A 23,768-nucleotide genomic window follows, 5' to 3' on the forward strand; every position below is an offset into this window, starting at 1 on the left:
AACTGACCTAGCAGGAAACTTTACTTGGCATCTCCAATCTCTCCACTTCCAAATACCCATTTTGTTAGGATTCTTTTTTGCACTTTCCATAAACACATCAGTGCCCCAGCACCCCCAATTTGACTTGAAACCAGCCTCTTTAGCAATGCTTTCACCAGCTGTTGACAATCCAGCCAGTCTTATGTAATCATTCCCCAACTTCTCAGACCCTCCTCTGCTCTATTCTGATGTGACTTGCGTTCTATTTGTTGCTATGATTTATATTGTTGCATTTAATCATGTGCCTCGTTCTTCCATCTTACAATCTAATCTTTGTCCTACATGAACTAAATTAACCCTTTGCTAGAATCTGTTTCTAAATTGCCCCCAAAGCAGTCATTTCAGTCCTCTGATTCTTGTGTACTTTTGTGTGCATCTAAATAAACTGCTTGTTTTGTTTTCAAAGAACGTCCGTGCATAGTCATGGAATATACAGTAGTTCTTCCGTTATGTTTGTTCATCAGAATGTGGAATGGGTTTCAAGCTTAGCAGATATGCTACTAAACCCCTCTCCCCAAATCCTTTTCTTCCCCATAGTTTCTTTAGCCCAACTCCATCATTTTTGTTCTCCTGTTACATCTAGCACCCAAAAAGCAGCCACACAATCTTTTCCATTCTCAGTTCCTCAAGCTATTGTTGTTATTGAAATCTGGGTTTGCTTCTCTGAGAGAACCGTTATTATCACTCTCTGCCTCAGGGGACTTTTGCTGACTCCATTCATTCTGAAAGCTCTGGCAACAGTATTGGCCTCCTTTTCAAATTCTGTAAAGGTTCAGCATCTATCCATCTGCCCACTTCATTTATTCTCCTCTCCTTTTGCTGCTTGATATGCCTTCTATCTTGCATCCTTCCTTATTTTTTAATGATCTTTTCTCCACCTATGCTTTACCTTGGGTACTCTCTGATCTTGTCTTCAGTGAGAAGAAGGGAGTGAAAGGAACCACTGACTTCCCCAGCAAAGTTGTAGAAATTTCAGAACTCTGAATAATACTCTAAAAAGAGTTACAATTGTCCCAAATCTCAATAATTTAATGTGCCATGGGCATATTACAATCCACATGATGTATGTATGATGTTTAAAACAGAAGAGGCTGCAAACTGACAGTATTTTGTATATACTAATACTTCATTAATATACTGGTACCATTTAGCATTTCACAAATGCATATAGAGATCTATAGTCTAAATGCACATGTCATAGTACTAAGAATATTTCAGGAAAGAATAAATAGGAACATACTAAAGCTACTACTTCAGTAGTATTATTTCTGTACTGCTTCTGAAGTCTTCCTTCACTACTATAATTCTTGCTTCTTTTGGAAGCACAGGAATTGTGGTTTTAAACCCTCTGGACTATTTAAACGTGACCCATATTTGTTTTTCCTTGAGTTCTTATGGGTCAGTGACCTACTACACAAATGTTTTTGATGAAATCAGGATGGCTTATTATTCTATTAGTTAAAATAAGCTTCTGTGCTTTTCTGGCCTGTACAGATGCACCCATGCGGACCAAAATAATTTCTTAGACTATGCCTGTGGTCTTCCTAGCTGCCCTTTTCCTGAGTTTAGCTTCCTCCTGCAAAGACCTGTTGACAGAACTGCTAATGGCTTCCTCTGCTGAAGAGGCATCATTTTTTTAAATGTTTAGTAAGGAGCAAAGTCCACTCTCATCAACGGAGAGAGATCAAAAAGGTTGCAAGGTTGTAGTTATTGCTTGCTGAAGACAGACATGCAATATTATGAATGGAACTCTGTATTATTGTCCTGCCAATCATATTAGCACACCAGTAATGATGGACAGAAAATACTGGCTGAAAAGTCTACTCCAGTTCTAAAAGCACAGAATCCAACCAATAATGGAAGCTACAAAGATAGAACTGCTAGACATTCCATTATATCCAACTTATAAGATTTCTCAGTTTAACATGCTACCATGCATTAATAAACTATTCCTAAAAGTTAGCAGCTCAAACTAGTTAGGGTAAAACCTTTAAAATTTAAACAAGGAAAGGGCTTCCAGATGTTGTTAAACTACAGTACCTAAATTGGAATGTCTGAGAGCTAGTTTGGTGTAGTGATTTAAGGCATCAGGCTAGAAACCGGGAGACTGTGAGTTCTAGTCCCGCCTTAGGCACAAACCCAGCTGGGTGATCATGGGCCAGTCACTCTCTCCCAAAGAAGAAGGCAATGCCAAAATGCTTCTGAAATCTTACCAAGAAAACTGCAGGGACCTGTCCAGGCAGTCACCAGGAGTCAACACTGACTCGAAAGGTCCAATAATAATAATAAAAAAAGGAATGTTGGGAGTTATACTTCAGCAACATTTGTAGGGTCAATGGTGTCTCACTCCTGGATTAAACAAGTGACAAGAATCTTGGCTTCCCTTCTCTTCCTCCTCATCTGATTTTTTTTTTTAACTATTAATACTGGTAACATAAAGCATGCAATTTTATTAAGGTGCAACTACATCTAATTTTACATAAAACATTTGGGCTTAAAGCTGCCTGTTTACATCTTCAGTGTACTCAGACTCCTTACCACAGAATTCTCATTCGCTACAGTATAATAAGAGAAGCATATAAGGTCTGGATTTCAGTGGATAACATTAAATTTTTATTCACCAGTACTTTTAGCACTACTCTTTCATAACAAAGGCATCCCAATTCAAGATTTCTAAATAGTGCTCTGTGTATAGCGTGGAAATCTAAGGGAATATTCAAAGCTAAACTGATACGCTCCTATTGAATTAAAAGTCTCTTGTAATATTATGGAAGACAAAAATATGCCTTCTATGAGGACAAATTATTGGTCTTTCTAACTGGTATTATTAGCCCTGTATTATTGAAACTCAGATGGGTGAAGAGTGGGATCTCCCCAAATATGAGATGTGTCCATCTGGTTTTCAAGTTGACCTCAGGCCAGGACAGCCCAGGACAGAGGAGAAGGTGTGAGAATTATCCTCTGGAAAACTATGATGACATCTGAAAGTACTACTCCATAAATAACTGGATGAAAGGCTTTCTTTGTAAAGTTGGGCTCTAGGGACAAGTAGGGATTGCTGCAGCAAACCTGCCCCAGGCTGCTTGACTTCATTGTCAGGCCAGCAGCAAATTTCTTCAGGGTTATAACACTTCAAACTTCAACCTGCTTTTCTTAGCAGAGGAGTCAGAGATGTCCTAGACATTTATGGCTATCATGACAACTGTGGGCCTGTCTCAAGTCACTGTGGGCCTAGAAGGCTCACATTAGATCTGGTTTTTGTCTCAGGGCAGATGGAGCTGGATCAGAAGGTGGGGGGACATTATTATCAGTATTTTGTCATGGCTGAATCACTCAGCCATGGCTGAATACCATCAACCTCCACAGAGAGGGTACTTGGGGAGCTTCTTGGGGCTCTGGTGAAGAGTTCTGCTGAGGCTTTTGTTGTCTGCTGAAACAGGGAAGTAATGATGGTCTTGGATAGGAGTGTACCTGAGTAGCCACCTCCTGTTCACCTATCCAGTAGAGCCAATTGGCTTACTGAGGTGCAAGAAAAGAAGCAAATGAAGACACACCTAGAGCAAGTCACAGAGGAAACAGGTAAGAACTCACATTCAAGCCTACACCATGGTGATAATAGTGGCTGAAGAGCTGCATCCCAGTGCCTGAAGGCTATTAGGGTTTGGATGCAGTGGGTCAGACATAGTCACAATCCCAGCAAGATAGAGTGGGTTGGATTCAGAAGCCATCCAGTTCCAGGGAGATTTTAACTTTAGCTCAGGACAGGATTGCACTTCTTCATATGCAACTGGCTTATAATCTAGGCCTCCTACTTAATTCACAGCTTCTGCTCAAGAAGTAGGCTTTTTTACAACCTCATCCTGTGTGCCAGTTACAATCCCTCCTAGAGTGGGAAATTTCCATAGTCACTCATGCTTAGATTATTGCAACACATTCTTCATGGGGCTACCTCTGAAGTCCACTAAGAAGCTACAACAGGTCGAGAATGCAGCAGCTTGAGTAATTACAGGTGCATTATCAATTTGCCCATATAACGCAACTACTCTGAGAGTTGTGCTGTTTACTAGTTGACTTCTGGCTACAATTTATGATGCTGGTTGCCACTCTTAAAGTTCCTCATGGCTCAGGATCTGGGTATCTTCAGTACTGCCTACTGCCAAATGGAACTGCTCATTCAGTGAGAATAAGAAGAATGGATTGTGTCCATTTCTCTCAAGGAGCATCTTCAGCAGGAATCACAGAAGCAGGCCTTCTCACTGGCTGTCCCCTTCTGCAGAAGATCATTCCCCCAGAGCTTCTAATGGCTCCAATCCTACTGGAATTTAGGTAAGCCACAAAGTTCTGGCTCCAGCAGTCCATGGGAGCTGAGTTGCTGCAATGCTGTTCCTCTCATATTGAGGTCTCTGTTTGTTTAACATGGCTTATCTTCCCTGGTGCATAAGCATAAAGTTGGTGTTATTGTATTTTATATCATTGGGTTATCATAATTACTCTTATTACTTTAACTTGATTTACAGCTGTATGTAGTTCAGAGGTGAAAACAATTAGAGTGGCATATAAGCACCAGTAAAACATATGAATAAAAATACATTTATATCAGCATTTCCCAAGCTGGTACTCTCCAGAACTTTTAAAAGCATACTTTTTGTTGCTTTCTTTTTTTAAGCAATTTGATGCAAAAATGGGAAAAACAAACTTGTGGTTGAAAAAAAAAATAGAAACCTAGTAAAATTAAAATAGCTAGAACTACTATGCGTATCTCATAAAGAGCAGCCTTCATAAGCAATATGGTCTTATTAGAAAAATATTAAAATGATAAAAGAGTGGTTATTTTCAAATAAAACTTGAATATGACCTAAGTGAAGATTAACATAAAACATGAGCTGAACACTCATTTTCCCCAGTTCATCAACTCTCTTGTTAGTGACTAAACAGAAAACTATTTGCAGAGAAATTCATAACATTCCTTTCAAGGAATGAAAATATACTTTGATGCAGCCCAGAGTGCTATCTCCCTCTAAAGATGAGCTACTCATATGTCATTCTTTCCCTGCTAATGGCTGCTTCCTCACTGCTGGTAAAATTCAAGCCGAAACAATCAAATCATGTTCAAAACAATGAAGAGAATAGGACTGAAATATATAAATCAGGTGCCTGCATCTGTATCTTTTTCAGAATATCGAATTAGCATGCCCTGGCATAATGCTTTTGGAAAATTGAGGAGAGAATTCTCAAAAAACGAGTTAAGCCATCTATAATACATGCACTGCCAATCTATGGACCAAGGTTGTATAACAACTTAAACAAAACCAGGGAAACCACATGATGTCTTAGAGTGTTGCCTGAATGCAGCCAATTATGATTTATTTGGTAAGCCATTTCTAAATAAATCGTAATTTAGTACAACGCATAAGCCTTGTTCCATGGACACTTCTTTTAACCTAGCCATTCTAATAAGGACAGTACTTAATAAGAATTCTGAAGTGTTCATACCTTTACTAATGTTGAGATACATCATTTAGCCTTTATAATGCTAGACACAATTCACTCTAGCAGAACCAACAGCACCACTAGCTGAACATCAGTTTTCTAAGATGGAACCCGTTCCAAGTTTACATTTTATTCACCCTTACTACTTCAACTACTGCAGCATTTCTGTCTCTTAAACTAAATCACTGCAGTATGTTTTGAAAATTTATTTGCATCCAATTGCTTAATTTAAGTTACATTTTTTAGGACACATAAATCTTCAAAGCAAAAACACTTGAAAACTGTCTACAAGTGGGCTTTTGGCCTGGACACAATCTATAGGCCTTTTCATATATTGAACATTTGCATGCAGGAACCATATCAAGTCATACATTTCAAAGAAAAATGTCCATATTTTTAGTTTGTAGTTTTAGCTTCACTTTGAAGTGTTGGCAAGTGAGATTCCATTCAAACTACACTCATTTGGTATTTAAGTTTTTGTGCTGTTTGAATAACCACAAATGAAGCAAGTATTATTCCCAGTGATATTTTATTGCAATATTAATAACTATTTGGCTTGAGAAAGTCTAGCAGTCATAACAGCTACTTTATTAAACTGAACTCATAATACATTTTTTTCAACTAACATACCAAATCAAAATATAATTAAACATTTTCAACAGGAGTAAAAGAGGAAATTGTGCAAATAATATCTAATTTAAAACCGTATCCTAACTTTCACTTTTTCACTATAAAAAAATTAACCTAAGGAATTACCATTCATCTTATGACACATTATATCACATTTTCCACAAGACATAAATGCTTGCAGTGATTGTATATTTCTTCTTAATGCTGATTTAAGCAACTCTTCGAGACTCAATTTTACCAAATGGAATCAAGTTTGTATTTGCCATAGGCCAGGCTGAATCTTTTGGTACTCAGCTACAACTGTACATTTATACTTAAGGGCAATCCAGTTTCAGCAAACAGCAGGTGACAGCAGTTTCGTTCAGGTAAAGTGATTTGTTGTTTGTGACACCATGGGCAAATTCAGTATTAACTGACAAAGAGCCACAGCAGTCAAGATTCAACTGGCTGTTTGGAATTTGACAAGTTTCTCCATGCCCTTATTATGGCTAAAAGACTTCTACTGCAGCACTGGAAAGATAAATGCATGGCCCCGTTTATTCAATGAATTGAAGACACGATCGTACTTGCCACTTATGAGTGGATTGCCTATAGATGTAGGCTTTGTATGGATAAGTACAGTGAAATATGGGACTCATTTATGCAAAATACAGTAGGTTGAAAAAAAAAGCATGACAGTTATATAAATGTATAATACGCATACACACACACACTTCCATAATGTCTGTATTAGAAAATGATATATAGAATTGTAAATGTTTATTGTTGTAATGATATATTATATTTATATACTTTTTCTGCTTTATTTTTTTCACTTATTTCTTTTTAAGCATTTGTTATGTATTTGTATTAATCAATGTATTTATTTTTGTGTTTTGTTCCTTTTTTCCCCCTTTTTCTCTAATTTTAAAAGCAGTGAATGAATGAATGAATGAATGAATGAATGAATGAATGAATGAATGAATGAATGGATTCAACTGGCTGTGAAAATGAGCTTTAGTAAGAGGTGGGCAGGGAGGGACCTTATGAATCACTGCAAGCATTTCAACATCAACGGGTAAATATAAGTTCCTTTGTTCACTATATTTAAGTACTGCCCAAGTTGAGTTGTGTTTATTTTTGCCATAAGATAGAGTCCTTATTTTCTGTCTTGTTAGCATAATTTTGTCCCATCCCTTTCCAGCTCCACCCAAATTACTGCAATTCTCTCCTCTTTGATCATCCAGCATTTTTATGCCAAAACAGGTATCCTCTATTGTGACCTTGCTCCTAAATCACTTATTACTTCCTGGATTCAGTATAAATTCTTGACTTTTTATAGCTTCCTATGTCTTCCCCCCATTTCTACAGTTCTCTCTAGTACGTCCCTACTGATCATCTCTGTCAGCTCAACTGCCTCCTTATGCCCTAACATTCCATGTGGGCCCGCCTTATGGAATCTTCTCCCCCCAGAAGTGAGATTGGCCCCATCCCTCTTCACATTCCACAAGTCCCTCAAGACCTGGCTATATGATCAGGCCTGGGGCTTCCAGGGGACTGGTGAGATTTTATGATGATCCCTTATTAATTTTATCCTCTCCTGTTTTGTGTGTTTTTACAGTTTTTTTTAATGTGTAATTGTTTTTATGCATTTATTTTTTAATTATTGTATGCCACCCAGAGTCACCTTGTGTGAGATGGGTGGCTATATGAATATGATAAACAAACAAACAAACATTTACCTCCAGTTCAAAAGATACTTTGAAAGTACATCCCAGAATCCAAGGCCGCTTCTCTTAACATTATGAAATCTTGTTTCATAAGATATTTCAATAATGAAAATAACTCATTATTTTTCTACATAGCCATTAGCAGAATACAGTAGTTCCTGTGTCTTATTGAAATTTAGCTTGTAACTATACTCTAAGCATAACAACTACAGATTGCTATCCTGTTTACTTCTGCCACTACTTTCATCCTCTTCTTTTCCTGTATCCTCATCAAATTTTAGATTTGGGGTATGGCCCATCCTCTGGTGCCCTGTAAAGTACTATATATACTGACAAGCATACATTGAATAGCTAAGCTTTTAACAGAACACAATGCACACCTTTTCATATAATTTTAACAACCTGAATATGAATATTCCCCAAGCTACATTTTTTCCAACAATGGAATATAATTCATCACCCAACCCCCATTTCAAACACACCTGTGTAATGTTACCACCTCTTAATTAAAAATGGGTTTAATTAAAGATAAAACTTACAGTCGTTCTAGTTGTTTTAGATCTTGAAATGTTCCACGTTCTATCACGCTAATTAGATTCTCTTCCAAATGCCTATAAGAAAGAATTTCAGTAGCATTAAAAGAATAACCAGACTTCAGAGTTGGACATGTAAAATATTCTCCTTCCCTAAAAGTCAGTCTGTCACTTCTTCTCCAGAATGCAGATAGAGGCAGTGTCTTTTCAAGATTTATTTTTTCTTTTATATCTATTGACTATTATTTGTCTCATAACGCTCTATGACATGACCAGACTGGAGGTTATTAAATAGGGGATTATCCTATAACAAGTTACTTGGAAGTAACTCTGCCAATCATAGTGAAATTTACTTCTGAGTAGCATATATAGGTTTGTACTACACAGCACTACTCATTTAGCTTTGATATACCATATGTGGGCTCCAGAAATTCAGACAACCACCCAACCTAGCTATTATTCAGATTTTTGCAACCTACATAGTAATTTATCTGCATTTGCTACTTTAAAACAACTGGGCAGCCTTCAAAAACTTGCATCTAAATACGGAAACCATTTTCATTAAAAAAAAAAAAGCATTATCTTATGATACAAAATCCCTGGCAATTCATCAAGAAATTACTATAGAAATAATTCACAGACAACTCCATTTCAGATGGCATTATATGAATCAATATCCTTCTAGATTGCTGGACACATTGTAATAAAATTGTTACAAATTACCATCTCTGGTGGCAATGTACATTTAATTACTCATTTTGGTTGAAAAGTGTTTCAGGAAACTGCAAAATGCTACACAGCATTTTAATAATTAATCATGCTGTAGCTTTATTATTCATTTTTTTCCAGAACATATAAAATTATGCACATAAACATTCATTCCATTTTTCTTGTTAGTTGCTTGATGTACTATAACAAAATAGTGGAAAACTAAAGTATAGCTTTCTTTGCATCAGTAGCTTTTAAAAATATGGAAAATAGCACTGCCTGAAAAATTAACATACTGTAGCAGCAAAGAACCTTGAAGAATCCTTTAATTAAAGGTTGCATTATTCAAATTTTACTTCCACTTTTATCTATATAAACAAAATTATTTTAATAGATTATTTGGAGAGAAGTACTGAATATGGAGATTTAATATTATGTAGCCCTCCTTAGCTATACAAATATATTTATATATGCTCCCAAACTAGGCATGTATGTATGTGTGTGGTTTCTGTACAGCTTCCATTTCTTAGCTTTTTTTTTTTTTTTATGCTGCCTTGTTGATCACTCCATAAATACAAAATATTTAAAAAGCCCTGTGTTTTAGTAACATCACCTGAGTGTTATCTTTTTAGGGGTACTACCCTAACCTGATAATAGCTTTCTCATGTATACAAATTATTCCTTGTTGCTGCCCGTCTGGCTTCACACCTGGATTTCCAGACACTTAACCCTTAATTCTGCTCTTAGGGAGACTTGGCAGAAGATTCCCAGACATGCCTCAGCTACATAGAATCTTTAATGCCGACAGAATGAAGCTATAACACAACACTTGATTGCTCACTGTAACACAAAATTTCAAAGCTTTCACATATCAGTGCTCCAACACTTACATTATTAAGTTGCTTCCTTCTGCCTTTCTGAGTTAACCAATACTTGGTGGTTCACTTGATGATCTTGGGCATCTGAAATATGTTTACCTCTCTAGCCTAGAAACCTCTCATTTCTGCCCTACCAGCTTCCCATCTTTACACTTCTATCTTTGTCTAGTCTGAAATTCTAAGCATATTTATTTGGTATCCAAACAAAACTACTGATCCAATATAACTTACATTAAATAAACTTACTTTGGGTAGAAGTGTTTCTGCATTTCCTTAGTGAACCTTCATCAGTGTGCCAAACCATTACTACACAATCACTTCTACCATAATGTTACTTTGGTATATCACAGCATTGTCTAGATTGTTTTCCTTCCAATGAGGTCTTGTTATGAATAATCAGTTATGCTTCTTTAATAGACAATGGTACTGAGATGAAGTGAACCTCATTCTGTCAAGATATCCAGGCAACATTATGGAAAAGTAAACAGGTATTTATCAAAATCAGGTGAAATAGTTATCAATAGTGTCTGAAATGAACCACTAGGATATAGGTATAATTCAGTATATGCTGCATAGTTAGCCATGTGTTAAAGACAAGCAAATCAAAGTTTTGCAAACCGACAACACAGAGAAATGGCTTTAGGGGAACATTTCTTCATACTCACAGAACACGAAGATTCTTAAGCCCAGCAAAGTCCACCTTTGTAATCCTTGTAATATTGTTTCTGTCTAAGTCACTGCAAAAACAGAAATTCAAAATTGGCACATGTATTTGCCAGGCACTACAATCATTTAAAAAATATCACAACAAGAGTATCAACTAGCGAATACCCACTCTGCGTAGGAAATGACAGACAAGACTGAAGACACTTGAGTAACATTGCAACTTGGAGTAAGAAGTGCCCCCACGACTTACTGCATTTTCCTTTTTGCAGCTCTAGCATTTGCTCTATCTAGTGACAAGCATACGGCAACTTCTTAACTTTTAGTTAAAGGTGCAGAGCCAGAACAGGACAAGAATTAAAATCTCACCATGGTACAGAACTCTCTATAGCACATTCTACCATTATGATTTTTAAGGTACCAGATCAGAGAGATCATACCTTGCTGCCTCTTCATGGAGATGGTTAGATTTTTCTAATTAGTGGCAGAATCTGGAAAACATTCACACGCCTACATACAAACAAGCCTACATACAAACTTTCAAACAATACTAATAGCCTTATGCTTGATTTTCAGAGCAAAGGTTTGAACTACCACAGTTTCAAATATGTGTAGAAGTAACCTGCAAAATCATCAGGAAAAAAAATCTGAAACTACTGAACATGGCCACATGACTACATCCCACTCCCCATTGAGTCTACTAATTCCTGCTTATTCTCGTATTATATTTTGCAACCGGAATACTAATCACATGCCACATACATTTCTTGCTTTTACCTTCATACTTCTGGAGATATTAAATTAGGAATAAAGCTTGAAAAACAAACCATATGTATATGAGCATTATTTTATTTGCAGACAGCAACATTATTTGCATTTTTAAGAACCTTTGGGGAGTTTCTTCTCTACATTCTTTTCAAAATTGAAGCAAAAAAGGTATTGGCGTAATGTAGTATGAGTAGCTTTTGCTAACAAATATTGTATCTATATAAAATTTTAAGAACTAATGCTGCAAAGTCATACAAATTCTCTTGTGAAATCATATTCCTAACAGTCACACAAGGAGAAAAAAGACAAAAATGTCAACCCATGGATGCTTTCCCAGATATACATCCCACTAAATTTGTAGGTGTTCATTCTAGGATTTTGGTCTTAATATACAGGATATCTGCAAGCCTTCTATCCTAATTGGCAAAATATATCATGTATGACTGTGATCAAATACAGAACTTGAAGATGTAGTATTCTAGGCCCTTTTACTTGATTTTAGCTAGTTTCCTTTTAAAATCATGATGGATGGAGTTTCCCTTGAAATCAGAGTGAATTTTTAAGCAGGGTCTATGAGAGAAGGATTTAGATCTCAGAGGGAAAATCCAGAAGCGCTTCCACACTCTTTCTATAAGACCCATCCTATAACTTCAAGCATCTTTTCCTTGGCATATTATTCCCATCCATTTTTTTTTTAATTTGTGGGAGGATGTGAGACAGATACCCATCAAGTATAACAAAAATAATGTGAAAGCAGATAGGAACACAAACCACTAAACTAAGCTGGAGATTCTGTAATAGAAATTTAAGATACTAAATAAATGAAATAAATCAACCTATATGATTACTCTCTATTCCCTACTTCAACAGGAATTGGCCTTGAACTGCCTGGCTCTTCCTCTCCTTTCATGACTAAATTTGACATCTGACAACTGACAAGCCAACATGTGAAAAGCCAGTCATAAACATCCAGTAGGACATTTTCTCTTGTTTATCACATTTCATATGGCTTAATAAAAAAAACCAGTGTAAGCCATACATCTTTGAGAGACTTCAATTAGCCTCGTTCAGTCTTCTTTTACATTTGGGTCTGGCTGTATTAGAGAGAAAAAGAGAACCTTTCATGTGCTGTTAGATCTTCATCAACCCAGTTACATCTGAAGAACGTTATTTAATCAGTCATCATGTCTTGCCATGCATGAGCAAAGAGCTGAATTAGCTTTGGTGGTGGCTGAATAGTATACCACCACCAGGACCTAGTAAGAAAACCACAGAATTTTGAAAGTCTCTGACTAGGAACCACTGTCTTCTTCCATAAATATTCCTCTTCACCTTTGCTACATATTATTTAATTCCATCAAAGTGAATTTCAAATCCTGTCCATCTTTGATACATCATCACTTCCCTGCATTTAAAACCCATTTACTGCCTCCAGGGTGGTTCTCCTTCCACCAGACAGTTATCTTATAGACTAAACTATTTCCCCCAGAATTTCTTACAAACTTAGGAATCCTGCTGAATGCCTCTTTCCTAGATCTACACATTCCCGCATTCTTCACTATCAAAACATGAGTCCCAGGCTGCATATGGTCAAAAGAACAGTTCTAAAAGCTCCATAATAATCTGAAATAATCTACGTTTCCCACTTTTCCTCAGACACTTGACAAAAGAGATGGAAAAGGGAGCAACTGGAATGGATTAGGACCCCATTCCCTTCAGTCCACTCACTTGGATAACACTGAAAAAAAGGAGGCAACTCATTCATAGGATGAAATGAAGCCATATGAAGAAGAAACCCAGCACAGCTTGATGTGGTCCTGAGTTTCAAATACTTGCCCATTTGCTGTAACAAGCTTGATGTTTCTAGTCTCTGCATTTAAAGGCTAGTTATCTCTGCTAGCTTTAACCTGAAGACAAAATGTATTTTGTCTCTCCTGTGTACTGGCACTCTCTCAAACAAGGGCCTCCCAGATCCTTAAGGCTTCAGATATTTGATCACCTTTTCTAGAGAAAATATTCCTTTCACCTCTCCAAGCTAATAACACTTCTCTGGGACTTGGTGTGCACCATCTGCTTTTGGTTTCCTGAGATTCCAAGACTGGAAGAAGGACCTTTGAAAGACACATATGAAAATAATCACAAGAATATCAGTGAACACACAACTCTTTGATTATATATTTATTATTGGTTTTAATATTTGTGTAGAGTTGTATCCTTTCATTTCCAAAAGAACTATGAGCAGTTATGTATGGCACTCTGGTTGTTCCCTCTCCTGACCCAATTAACTTTTATAGTTGGTTTGAATAATATGATTTGAATGATTCCATTGATGTACAACAGTCCATAGGCTCTATCTGGTCAGATTAATACTCCACCCAACAAAAAAAATGATCTTCATACATGAGCTGAAATCATATGTCACCTGACAATCATTTGTTCCAGCCTCATCAGAGAATCTGTCCTGCAGACCATCCTAGGACTAGAGAATGCTGAACAGTGCCCTCTGCTGGGTAGTCTGTTCAAAAACACATTTTAAGCATCCAAAGCTGTTTGAGCTCATGAACCTGAAATAACCTACCTGAGAATTCATGATTTGCAGTCAGTTGTATATGGTGCATTTTAATCCTGTTCTTGATAAAGTATTCAATTTGCAAAATTAGCTGGACTTTTGGTGAAAACAGTTGGTGTTCTCTGATTTGCAGAACTGGATATTACCAAGTAATTGTGTGATGACAACAAAAAAATGAAAACTTTTCAGTGACAGATTCATTGACATGTACAATGTGTTATGTCACAATTTTGACAGCTATTTTTTTTTTAAATGATACCAAACCAGATTTTTTTTAAAAAATCCATTCAATCGTGTCTGAATCTCAGAGACTGCCTGGACTATCCCTGCAGTTTCCTTGGCAAGGTTTTTCAGAAGTGGTTTGCCGTTGCCTGCTTCCTAGGGCTGAGAAAGTGACTGGCCCAGGGTCACCCAGCTGGCTTCGTGCCTAGGCAGGACTAGAACTCACAGTCTCCAAGGTTTCTAGCCTGGTGCCTTAACCACTACACCAAACTGGCTCTCAAAACAGAATATAGAACTTGGTTAAAACTATAAAGAAAAGAGTTTCTTCTTGGGGGAAGGAATTGTATTCCAAGCCAATTATTTATGTATGTATGTATTCATTCAATTATTCATTTGGACCTGACACTACAGTGGCTGGATATCATAGACATCATTATCAGCATTTCCAAATGTCTTCAAAAGTATGCAAATTGTGATTCTCTGACAGTAGTTATGCAAGATGAAGCAACAAGAGTTCATAGACTTCTTTTGGCTATGTTTGTGGGGAATCTGATCACCCTTATTGGGAAAATTTAAAACTAAAACAGAATTGTTGGTGAAAGGATTACATAACATTAGTTACATAGGCCAGGACTAATGAGAAGAAGGCAGAGGAGGAGGAGGAGGAGGAAGGCAGCTGGCTAAATTGTGAAGGAGAAAAAACAGAGTAAGATTTTGAAGGCACTGCAGAAAGTTAGAATTACCAATGTTAATAGTTAATGGTGAATTAGAAAACAAAGACGTTTGTACTGGTTGCATTGCTTATCAAAATGAGTATTAAAACAAAAAATTGTCTATCCAGATAGAAATTTAAAATCAGAGTCCATATGTTTCAAACACATCGCGTTAACTTTGACTTGTAACTATTAATCGAAATAAGCCACAGGTAGTCATTAGCACTTTGTCTAGCATATCATCTCTAAAGGTGTTTGAAGGAAGAAGCTTTTAAATGTGAAAAATATATTTTGTAACTGTTGAAAGATATAACATCATCACCAATGGCTTTAAAACCAGATCATTTTGATTTACTTCACAGTAAATCAAATAGTAGACAGGCAGCTTTCTAGTAAGATCAGATTGCTCTGTAAACTGAGCCTTGGTCATGGTAGCAATAGAGAAAATGAGAGCCTTTTATAATCAGGTTCAGGGGGCAACTGAAGAACATTCTTAGTAACAGAAATACTTGGTGTTTTATACACTGACTGGTGTATTCAAGGCAAAGTGTTTATTTGATAATATATCTGATAGCGACTGCTAATGGGAAAGCTGATCAAGAAGTAGTAATGTCGGTCTCCAGATGTGAATGAACAGCAATTCCCAGCATCCCTCAGGTTGGTCATGTTGATTAAGGACCTTCAAGGACCTGAAATTCAATTTCTACAGGGCCCCCGGTTGCTCATTTCATTTGAATGTAATGGCTTTTTAACAAGTTAGCACTGTTTTATGCATCTGTAGGGTTTCCTAATTCCAGCAACACTATAACCAGCAAAAGACTGGTGATAACACTTGTATTTGTTTAGCCATCTGTTCAGCAACTAGGAAATTCACAAGTGGAGATACTGTAGCCATTGCAGGCTGCTTCTAATATATGAAGCAGAGTTATATGGCTGATTAACATCAGTATTCTAGAAACAAATGAGATTGGTTACATTTAAATCCCAAAATCCCACTTCCCAAAGCAAATTATTTTTCCCTTTTCTACTTTTACTAAACAATATACACCAAACTGTGATTAAGTTATTTGAACAGTATGGCTATGCCACTGAAAACGAGTGTAAAAGAAAACAAGCAGAAATCGTTAAAAAGGAGTGGTTACATTGCCATCTATTTATTGGCTGGTTCAAGCATCATATTAAGGCACCATGTGGTGTGATTTTGGTTTAACATATTAGGAAAGCCAAGTCAATTGTTGTTTATTCAACGAATCATGGTTAAACAAATAGGCAACCCATAAGCCTTGTGTATCTCCCAATGTCCATTTTCTATGCCTCCAGTTCCCAAAATCACACAGTTGAAATTTGGTGACAGCTTTATTTCTTAAAAATAACAAACAAACATCCCCACTACAGCAATTTTATTTCATGCCTTGTTTCACACCTTTTAAGGTGGGGATAGATTCCATTAAGTTTCCTTTACAATTTACCTTGACTTGCATGATTGTGTGAAGATGTAGTGATATTATCAGTTTCAAAAGGCAACAATCAATTGATAATGTGGCTAGTTTTCTTTAAAGTTTCCCACATGGTCTGTTATCAAAGGCTACCTTTAGGTCTATGAAAACAATACTGAGAGCCCCTTTGGGGAGGCTACAATATTTCTCAGCTCAGTGGTATAATATTGTATATTGGTCCACAGTTGAATGGCCAGATCTAAACCTTACATGTTCTGAGGCCAAGATGCTCTCAGAAAACATCCAATTCAAAAGTTTATACTATAAACATCTGGCATATAATTTACTAATTACAGATAAAAGGCTGATAGTGGGATAATTGGCAGGATCTGATTTCTCCCCCCCCTTTTTTTTTTTGTTGTATATAGGAAGAATGATGGAATTAAGCCATTCTTTGGATATCTGTAAGGAATTTTTTATGGCAATAAAAAGGAGAGCTAGCAAGGTATCCATCAAGGATGGGTTAGATTTTAGAAGTTCTGATAACTGATGACTTTACCTGGGGCTTTGCTATTTTTCAATTGGGAAATTAATTTTTGAACTTCTGAATGTGAGACTGAAGGCCATTCTGGAAGGGGATAATCTGTTGGCAAAACATAAGAATCACCACCTGAAGATATACTAAATAAGCCACAGAAGTATCCATTCCAAGACTCAGAAGATGTCAAATTGCTTTTGTTAGCCAGGTTAGATTTTACTGAGGATTGGGAAATGAGGTGCCAGAATCTTTATTTGTTACAGCCTATTGAATCTTAGATCAATTAATTCTTTAATTTAGAGAATTCTTTAAAGAATTAATTCTTTAATTCTGTGTTTCTTCTTCTAACTCCATTATTGTCCATTATGGTTTAACAATATTGTTGATGGTTTTGCTAAAGTAGGATTTCATTCACCATCTCTTGTCTATTGCTCTGTTCCTGTTTTTCTCTATGCTGACAATGCAGCTCTTCTCTCTATAACCCAAGTAGACCAGTGGAGATGCCTTGAAGTGTTATTTTCTTACTGCCTTAGGGAACATCTTGAGAATAATTACTGTAAAATAAAGGTCTTAATATTTTCCAGAAAGTACTTCAAGTCTCTGATTAGCTGGAAAATCAATGGAAGATTTACTGAGCAGGTCACAACTTTTAAGTACTTAGAAATTCACTTTCTATCGTCTACTTGTTGGACTAATCAATTATAAAGAAGCTTCTCATAAGAGCTCAAAAAGCATATTTTGCAATTATTAGAGATGCAAGTCAACAGGGCTACAGCTATGTATCAGCAGCTATTAAACTATTCAAAGCTAAAGTTTTAGGTTCAGTTTTATATAGCATGCAGACGTGTATCTATAGGTATGTTTCTGACTTAGAAATTATTCAGTCTAAAATGTTAAATGCAATAACCCACATTCCTCTCTGCACCCTTAACTCTCTCATTTAGTTAGAATTAGGCTGCATCTCCTTCAGGACCCCTCTGAGGCTATGCATTCTTTGGGGAACATCATTTATTCACCTTACATTATTAGATAGGCTTGAGTCTTCCTTAAGAAGGCAAATCAGTCTTGATCTGACTCATTGTAGCTTTTCTTTTCCAGAACTAGCTGCTTCTGGCCCTGACAAACCCATGGTTAATCTCAAGTAGAGGATTTGGGATCTAGATCTTCAAACTGTCAGGCCTAGCCCAAAGAACTCCTGGAGACCATGCAGGTTCAATCAGCAAGGTTTATTAGCCAGTGCCTGTTTACAGAAATCTTTTCAGACTGACCACTAGGTCCCAGGCACAGCTATTCACTATCTTCTGGAATTTTTAAGGATGCGCCAGTTTCCTCCACTTATCTCCAGAGCATTGCTCTGGAGACGAGAGCGCCGTTTTCACCCCCCTTCCTCCATTCCAGTCCATCACACAAACAGAGAGTATCATATTTTCCCACTTGCATTATTTCTCAATAATCATCACTCCTTGGTCCATTCCAAACTGTTAGAAATTTTAATTGTTATTCTGAACAGGAGACCATTGCTTTCCTCCTACAAGATCAAATCTCAGCTGTTTCCAAAAAGGTTGCCAATTTTCTAACAATAGCTATTGCTTTTAAAAAGCCACCTGGTACTTCTTTCACACTACTAATTGTTTCAGGCTTTCCTGTACAAGTTTATTGTTGTTTTGTATTTGATAGCTGATATATTGTCATACTTGGTCATTTAAAAATTGATCTTGGACCATAGATAGATAGATAGATAGATAGATAGATAGATAGATAGATAGATAGATAGATAGATAGATAGATAGATAGATAGATAATTTGGCACCTTGACTTGTTCTGTTCTGTAAATCTCACAAGATCTTGACAGTCTGCACAGATAGATGGTAACAGAATGTATATATCCTCTAGTATAATTTACAGTTTGCCATTTTTCCTTGATTTCAATAAAGCATTTAACAAATGCAAAGTCCTTCATTAGATAGGAAAACATTAAAGGTACAAATCCTGAATGGAGAGACCACCCTGGGCAACAGTCCATGAGATCCAAGTATCTTGATAGATTGCAAATTGAATATAAGCCAAAAATGTCATGCAGCTGCAATACAAGTAAATGCAAACCCCATTTTAGGAAGGATATTGACCAAAGAGAGCATCCAAATTGATAAGAGACATGGAAGAAAAAAAATATGAGGAAAAGTTGGAAGTATTGGGCATATTTGGGGCTACCTGAGGGACTGCCACTCCCCCACGATTTCAACCCATCCCACCCGATCACACAGAGGGGGCATGCTCCAGAACCCCTCAGCAAAAGAACTCCAACTAGCAGGGTCCAGAAGGTGGGCTTTCTCTGCTGTGGCCCCCGCCCTTTGGTACATCTTGCCCCCAGAGGTGAGACAGGCCCCCTCACTCCCGGCCTTTCAGAGGGACTTGAAGACCTGGCTCTGCCATCTGGCCTGGGGTGGGGAGGGAGGTCATCAGATATGGGGTTGGCTAGCCCCCTAGAGGCCTGGTGTTGCTTCCATCGGCCTCCTGGATTTTTCCTCTTCCCTTTATTCTGTGTAAATGTGTTTTCTTATAAATGTTAACTATATATTTATTGTTTTAATCTGTTGTAAGCTGCCCAGAGTCCCCCATTGGGGGGAGATGGGTGGGGATAAGTTTGATAAATAAATAAAATAAATATTTAGCCTAGAGAAAGAAAGACTGCAGGGAAGCAGAATGAGAGGACAGAATTGTTCAGAGTTATTCCAGAAGACAGGAGAAGAAACAATGTCTTTAAATTACAAAGAAATATATTTCAGCTGGACATCAGGAAGGCTGCCCTAATGGTAAGAATTGTTCAGTTACAGATCAGACTCCCTTGGGACTGATACACTGATAGTTCTGAGGCAGGAGAAAGAAAACACATGGAGTAGATGGTGCAAAAAGCAGGAACAGATACACCTATTGGCTGCCCCAATTCATACATTATTGATTGACTGATTGATTGATTGATTATGTGCCATAAAATCTATGTTGACTCTTAGCAACCACGCAGATAGATTTTCTTCACAACAATCTACTCCTAACCTGGTCTTTCAGGTCTTCCAACGGTGCACCCTTCACCCTTACACCCTTGTAACCGACTCCATCCACCTTGCTGCTAGTCATCCGTTTCTCTTTCCTTCCACCTTCCCCAGCATTACAGCCTTCTCCAGAGAGCTAGGTCTTCGCATAATGTGTCTGAAGGAGGATAATTTGGGCCTGGTCATTGTGCCTTGAGCGAGGACTCTGGGTTAATTTGTTTGATGATCCATTTGTTTGTTTTCTCGGCTGTCCATGGTATTCTCAGGAGTCTTCTCCAACACCAAAGTACAAAAGTATCAATACTCTGCCTACCCTTCTTCAAAGTCCTTTTGCTTCCATATAATGTCACAGGAAATACATTTACTTGCACTGTTATGATCTTTATTGGTATAGACACATCATGGCATCTAAATATCTTTCTCAATGTCTTCATAGTTCCTCTACCAAGTGCTAGTCCTCAGCATATTTCTTGACTGCTAGTTCTTTTAGTGTTTATTGTTGATCCTAAAAGGGAGAAACTATCCACCACTTCGATATCTTCATTATCAATTCTAAGGCTGGTGGTTTTACCTGTTGTTGTTAGTCTGGTCTTCTTTATATTTAATTTTAGTCCCATTTTTTTTCCCCTATGCTCCTTGACTTTTATTACTAGACCTTGCAGATCCTTTGGATTTTTAGCTGTTAGTGTCATCAGCATCACGCAGGTTATTGATGTTTCTTCCTCCAGTTTTAAAACCACACTCATCTTCTTCCAATCCAGCTTCCCTTAAAATATATAGCCAGCATATAGGTTGAATAAATAAAGGGAAAGTATATAGACTTGTCTCTTGAACCAGCCTGTTTCACCATGTTCTGTCTGTACTGTGGCTTCCTACCTGTATATAGGTTTCTCTTAAGACAATGAGATGTTCTGGGATTCCTATTTTTCTAGGCATATTCCACATTTTGACCTGATCAACACAATCAAATCCTTTCTATAATCAATGAAGCATATAGTGACTTCTCTTTGGTATTCTTTGATTTCTCAATTACTTAGCATGCATCAACAATGATGTCTCATGTCTTTCAGCCTTTTCTAAAACCAACTTGAACATCTGGCATCTTTTTTTCCATGTAGGGCTCTAATCTGTAGAGGATAATGCTAACCATTATTTTGCTAGCATGTGAAATTAAGGATATAGTACAATAGCTTGCACACTCTGTTAAGTCTCTTTCTTTTTTGGTATTCGAATGTACTAACCTTTTCAATTGGTTGGCCATTGTGTTATTCTCCAGATTTTCTGGCATAGCTTAGTTAGAACTTTTACTATACTTGCCATATTTCTCTGGGTATTCCATTAATTTCTGTAGTGTTCCAACTTGGTAATGACCAGATTTCTGATCTAACTTCAACTACTACTACTAGAGATTCTTGTAAGTAGGGAATATCTTCTAAGGTATCTTGGATGTTGACATCTCTACTGTACAGAATTTCAGTACACTCCTTCCATCTTTGTTTGATCTCCTTTTAATCAGTTACTATCTGTCCATTAGTGTCCTTTAGCATACCAATTTGAGGTTGGAACTCCTTCTGAGTTCAGAGATTTTTTGAAAGACTTTCTTGTTTTTCTATGACTGTTTCCATCTGCAATGTCTTTACAGATGTTGTTGTAATACTGCTTCTTGTTTCTTCTAACAGCTCTCTGGATGGTTTGTTAAAGAAAACTCTTTGTTAAATTTCTTCCTGATATTTTTGTCTTTCTTGGCTTTGGCTTTTCTCCTCTTCTTGGCAATTTTCATGGTTTGTTCTGTTATCCAGTTTGCGTTCTTCTGTTTCTTCATCTTTGGAAGTCTCTTTTCACATTCATCTTTAATGACTTCTCAAGTTCATTCCATAATTCCTCTAGTTCTCTGACAATGAGATTCAGGGTTCAAAGTGATTTCTGATGTTCCCCTTGAAAATGGTGGGTATATGCTCAAGATCATATTGTGGAATTGGCTGGCTTTCTTCTTCTTCTTTAGCTTAACTTAGAACTTGCATATAAATTGTTTGTGATCTGTTCCACAGTCAGCACTTGGCTATGTCTTTGATGCTATAATTGAGCTTCTCCCCCTCCTTTTATCAATAATATAGTCAATCTGATTTCTATAAATTCCACCTGATAATGTCCACAAATAGAGTTGACATTTTGGTTGCTTGAAGATACTGTTGGCTATGAAGAAATTATTACAATGCCAGAAATTGATAAGTCAGTCTCCTGCTTCATTTTAGTTTCCTAAGCCATGCAATCCAACTGCATTTTACTCTTTAATGTTTCCATCTTTGGCATTCCAGTGTCCAATCACAAACAGCACACCTTGCTTGAATGTTCTGTCAATTTCAAATTGAACTTGATCATAAAACTCATCAACCTCCACTCTTCTGCATCAATAGTTGGAGCAGAAACTTGGATGATTGTCATATTAAAGGGTTGTCCACAAATTCTAATTGATATCATTCAGTCATATTATTATTATTATTATTATTATTATTATTATTATTATTATTATTATTATTATTATTTAAATGTATATGCTGCCTGACTCCCAGCGACTCTGGGATTGCACTGTAGCCAAGTTGTATTCTTGCTTTTCCCTTCCTAACTCTAAAAGCAGTATCATTTTTTCTTTTGTTTTTTTATGTCTTGAGTAATAAACTGTGTGATCTTCTGACTGAAAGTGTCCAATCCCAGTCCATCTCAATTCACTGATGCCTAAGACATCAATTTGTAGTTGTTTCATTTCATCTTTTACTATGTTGAGCTTTCCCACATTCGTGCTTCTTATGTTCAGTGATTCTACTGTAATTCTGTCTGCTTCAGATTTTCTTTCCCTATATGGCAGCATCAGCAACTAGACATCCAAGGGCTTTAATCCAGCCATGTCATAAATACCATTAGTACTCCAAAAGATCCTCAACTCTTCCTAAGTAGCATGTTGAGTGCCATCCAACTGAGGGATCCATCATCCAGCACTATATTGTCAATCATTTTATATTTTCTACCCATGTGGTTTTCTTGGTAAAAATACAGGAGTGGTTTACAACTGCCTTCTCCTGCACAGTATGATTTGATACTTTTGCCATTGTCACTGAGGTGATCATCCACCTCTGGCATCTTCCTGTATAGTTGCAGCCCAATATAGGTGCCTGCTTGCTTTAGCTGGGCACCTGGGATGACCTTCACACCTTGGGTGGCCCTACTGGGAATATATACTGTGGCATACACTCCTAACGTTCTTCGCTCACCCCTCCCAGGCAAACCACCATCACCACCACCATGATGAGGTGGCACAGCAGGATTTGGGGAGTCAAACTTTATACTAACCCATATTTTGTGGTTTAAATCAGTTTGCTGGGTCACTCACCAAACTTGCCCAGTTATCTCTGTCAAGAAATCTCTGCAGGGCCACACACCAACACTCACATTTTCAAGTGACTGGTTTATCATGTCATTTGAAAACTGAACAAATTCCCAAAGTACAGCACTGACATGATGAGAGTAGCTTTGTCTGTACAACACATTTATCCATTCTTAATTTCATCACTATTAACTTCATCCATTTACAGTAAACCATAAACCTACCTCACATGCTGGCTTCATACTATATAATAGGCTCAAGCATGGCCCCCAGTTTGGGGCTTAATGTGTCATGCATGCACAAGTGTCCGTATGTAATGCAGTTCAGGATCTCAGTTCTTTCTCTTAAAAAAGTGTCAGAGTGGTGCTGAGAATAAGATGTCATCTGATGACATGTAACTGTTCATTTGCATCAACTGTTGATTTGCAAGGAAAGATTAGTGA

At 37.2% G+C, this 23,768-nt stretch overlaps 1 protein-coding gene across 2 annotated transcripts in view; it reads right to left on the reverse strand.

Moving 5' to 3' along the window:
• Window positions 1–23,768, reverse strand: part of SLIT3 (slit guidance ligand 3) — a 534,750-nt gene that overhangs the window by 480,051 nt on the left and 30,931 nt on the right. The window contains exons 2-3 of one of the 2 annotated variants that reach the window (XM_088133616.1): window positions 10,653–10,724; window positions 8,408–8,479 (exon numbers count right to left, since the gene is read on the reverse strand). In XM_088133616.1, coding sequence (XP_087989742.1) covers window positions 8,408–8,479; window positions 10,653–10,724 — 144 coding nt within the window. The remainder of the gene's footprint in view (window positions 1–8,407; window positions 8,480–10,652; window positions 10,725–23,768) is intronic. The other variant, XM_088133617.1, reaches the window with a different exon arrangement.

Source organism: Python bivittatus, unplaced genomic scaffold (assembly GCF_059951505.1).
Source record: "Python bivittatus isolate LINGU-HERP-01145 unplaced genomic scaffold, Pbiv_v1 ctg000080_np1212, whole genome shotgun sequence".
Classification (NCBI taxonomy): domain Eukaryota; kingdom Metazoa; phylum Chordata; class Lepidosauria; order Squamata; family Pythonidae; genus Python; species Python bivittatus.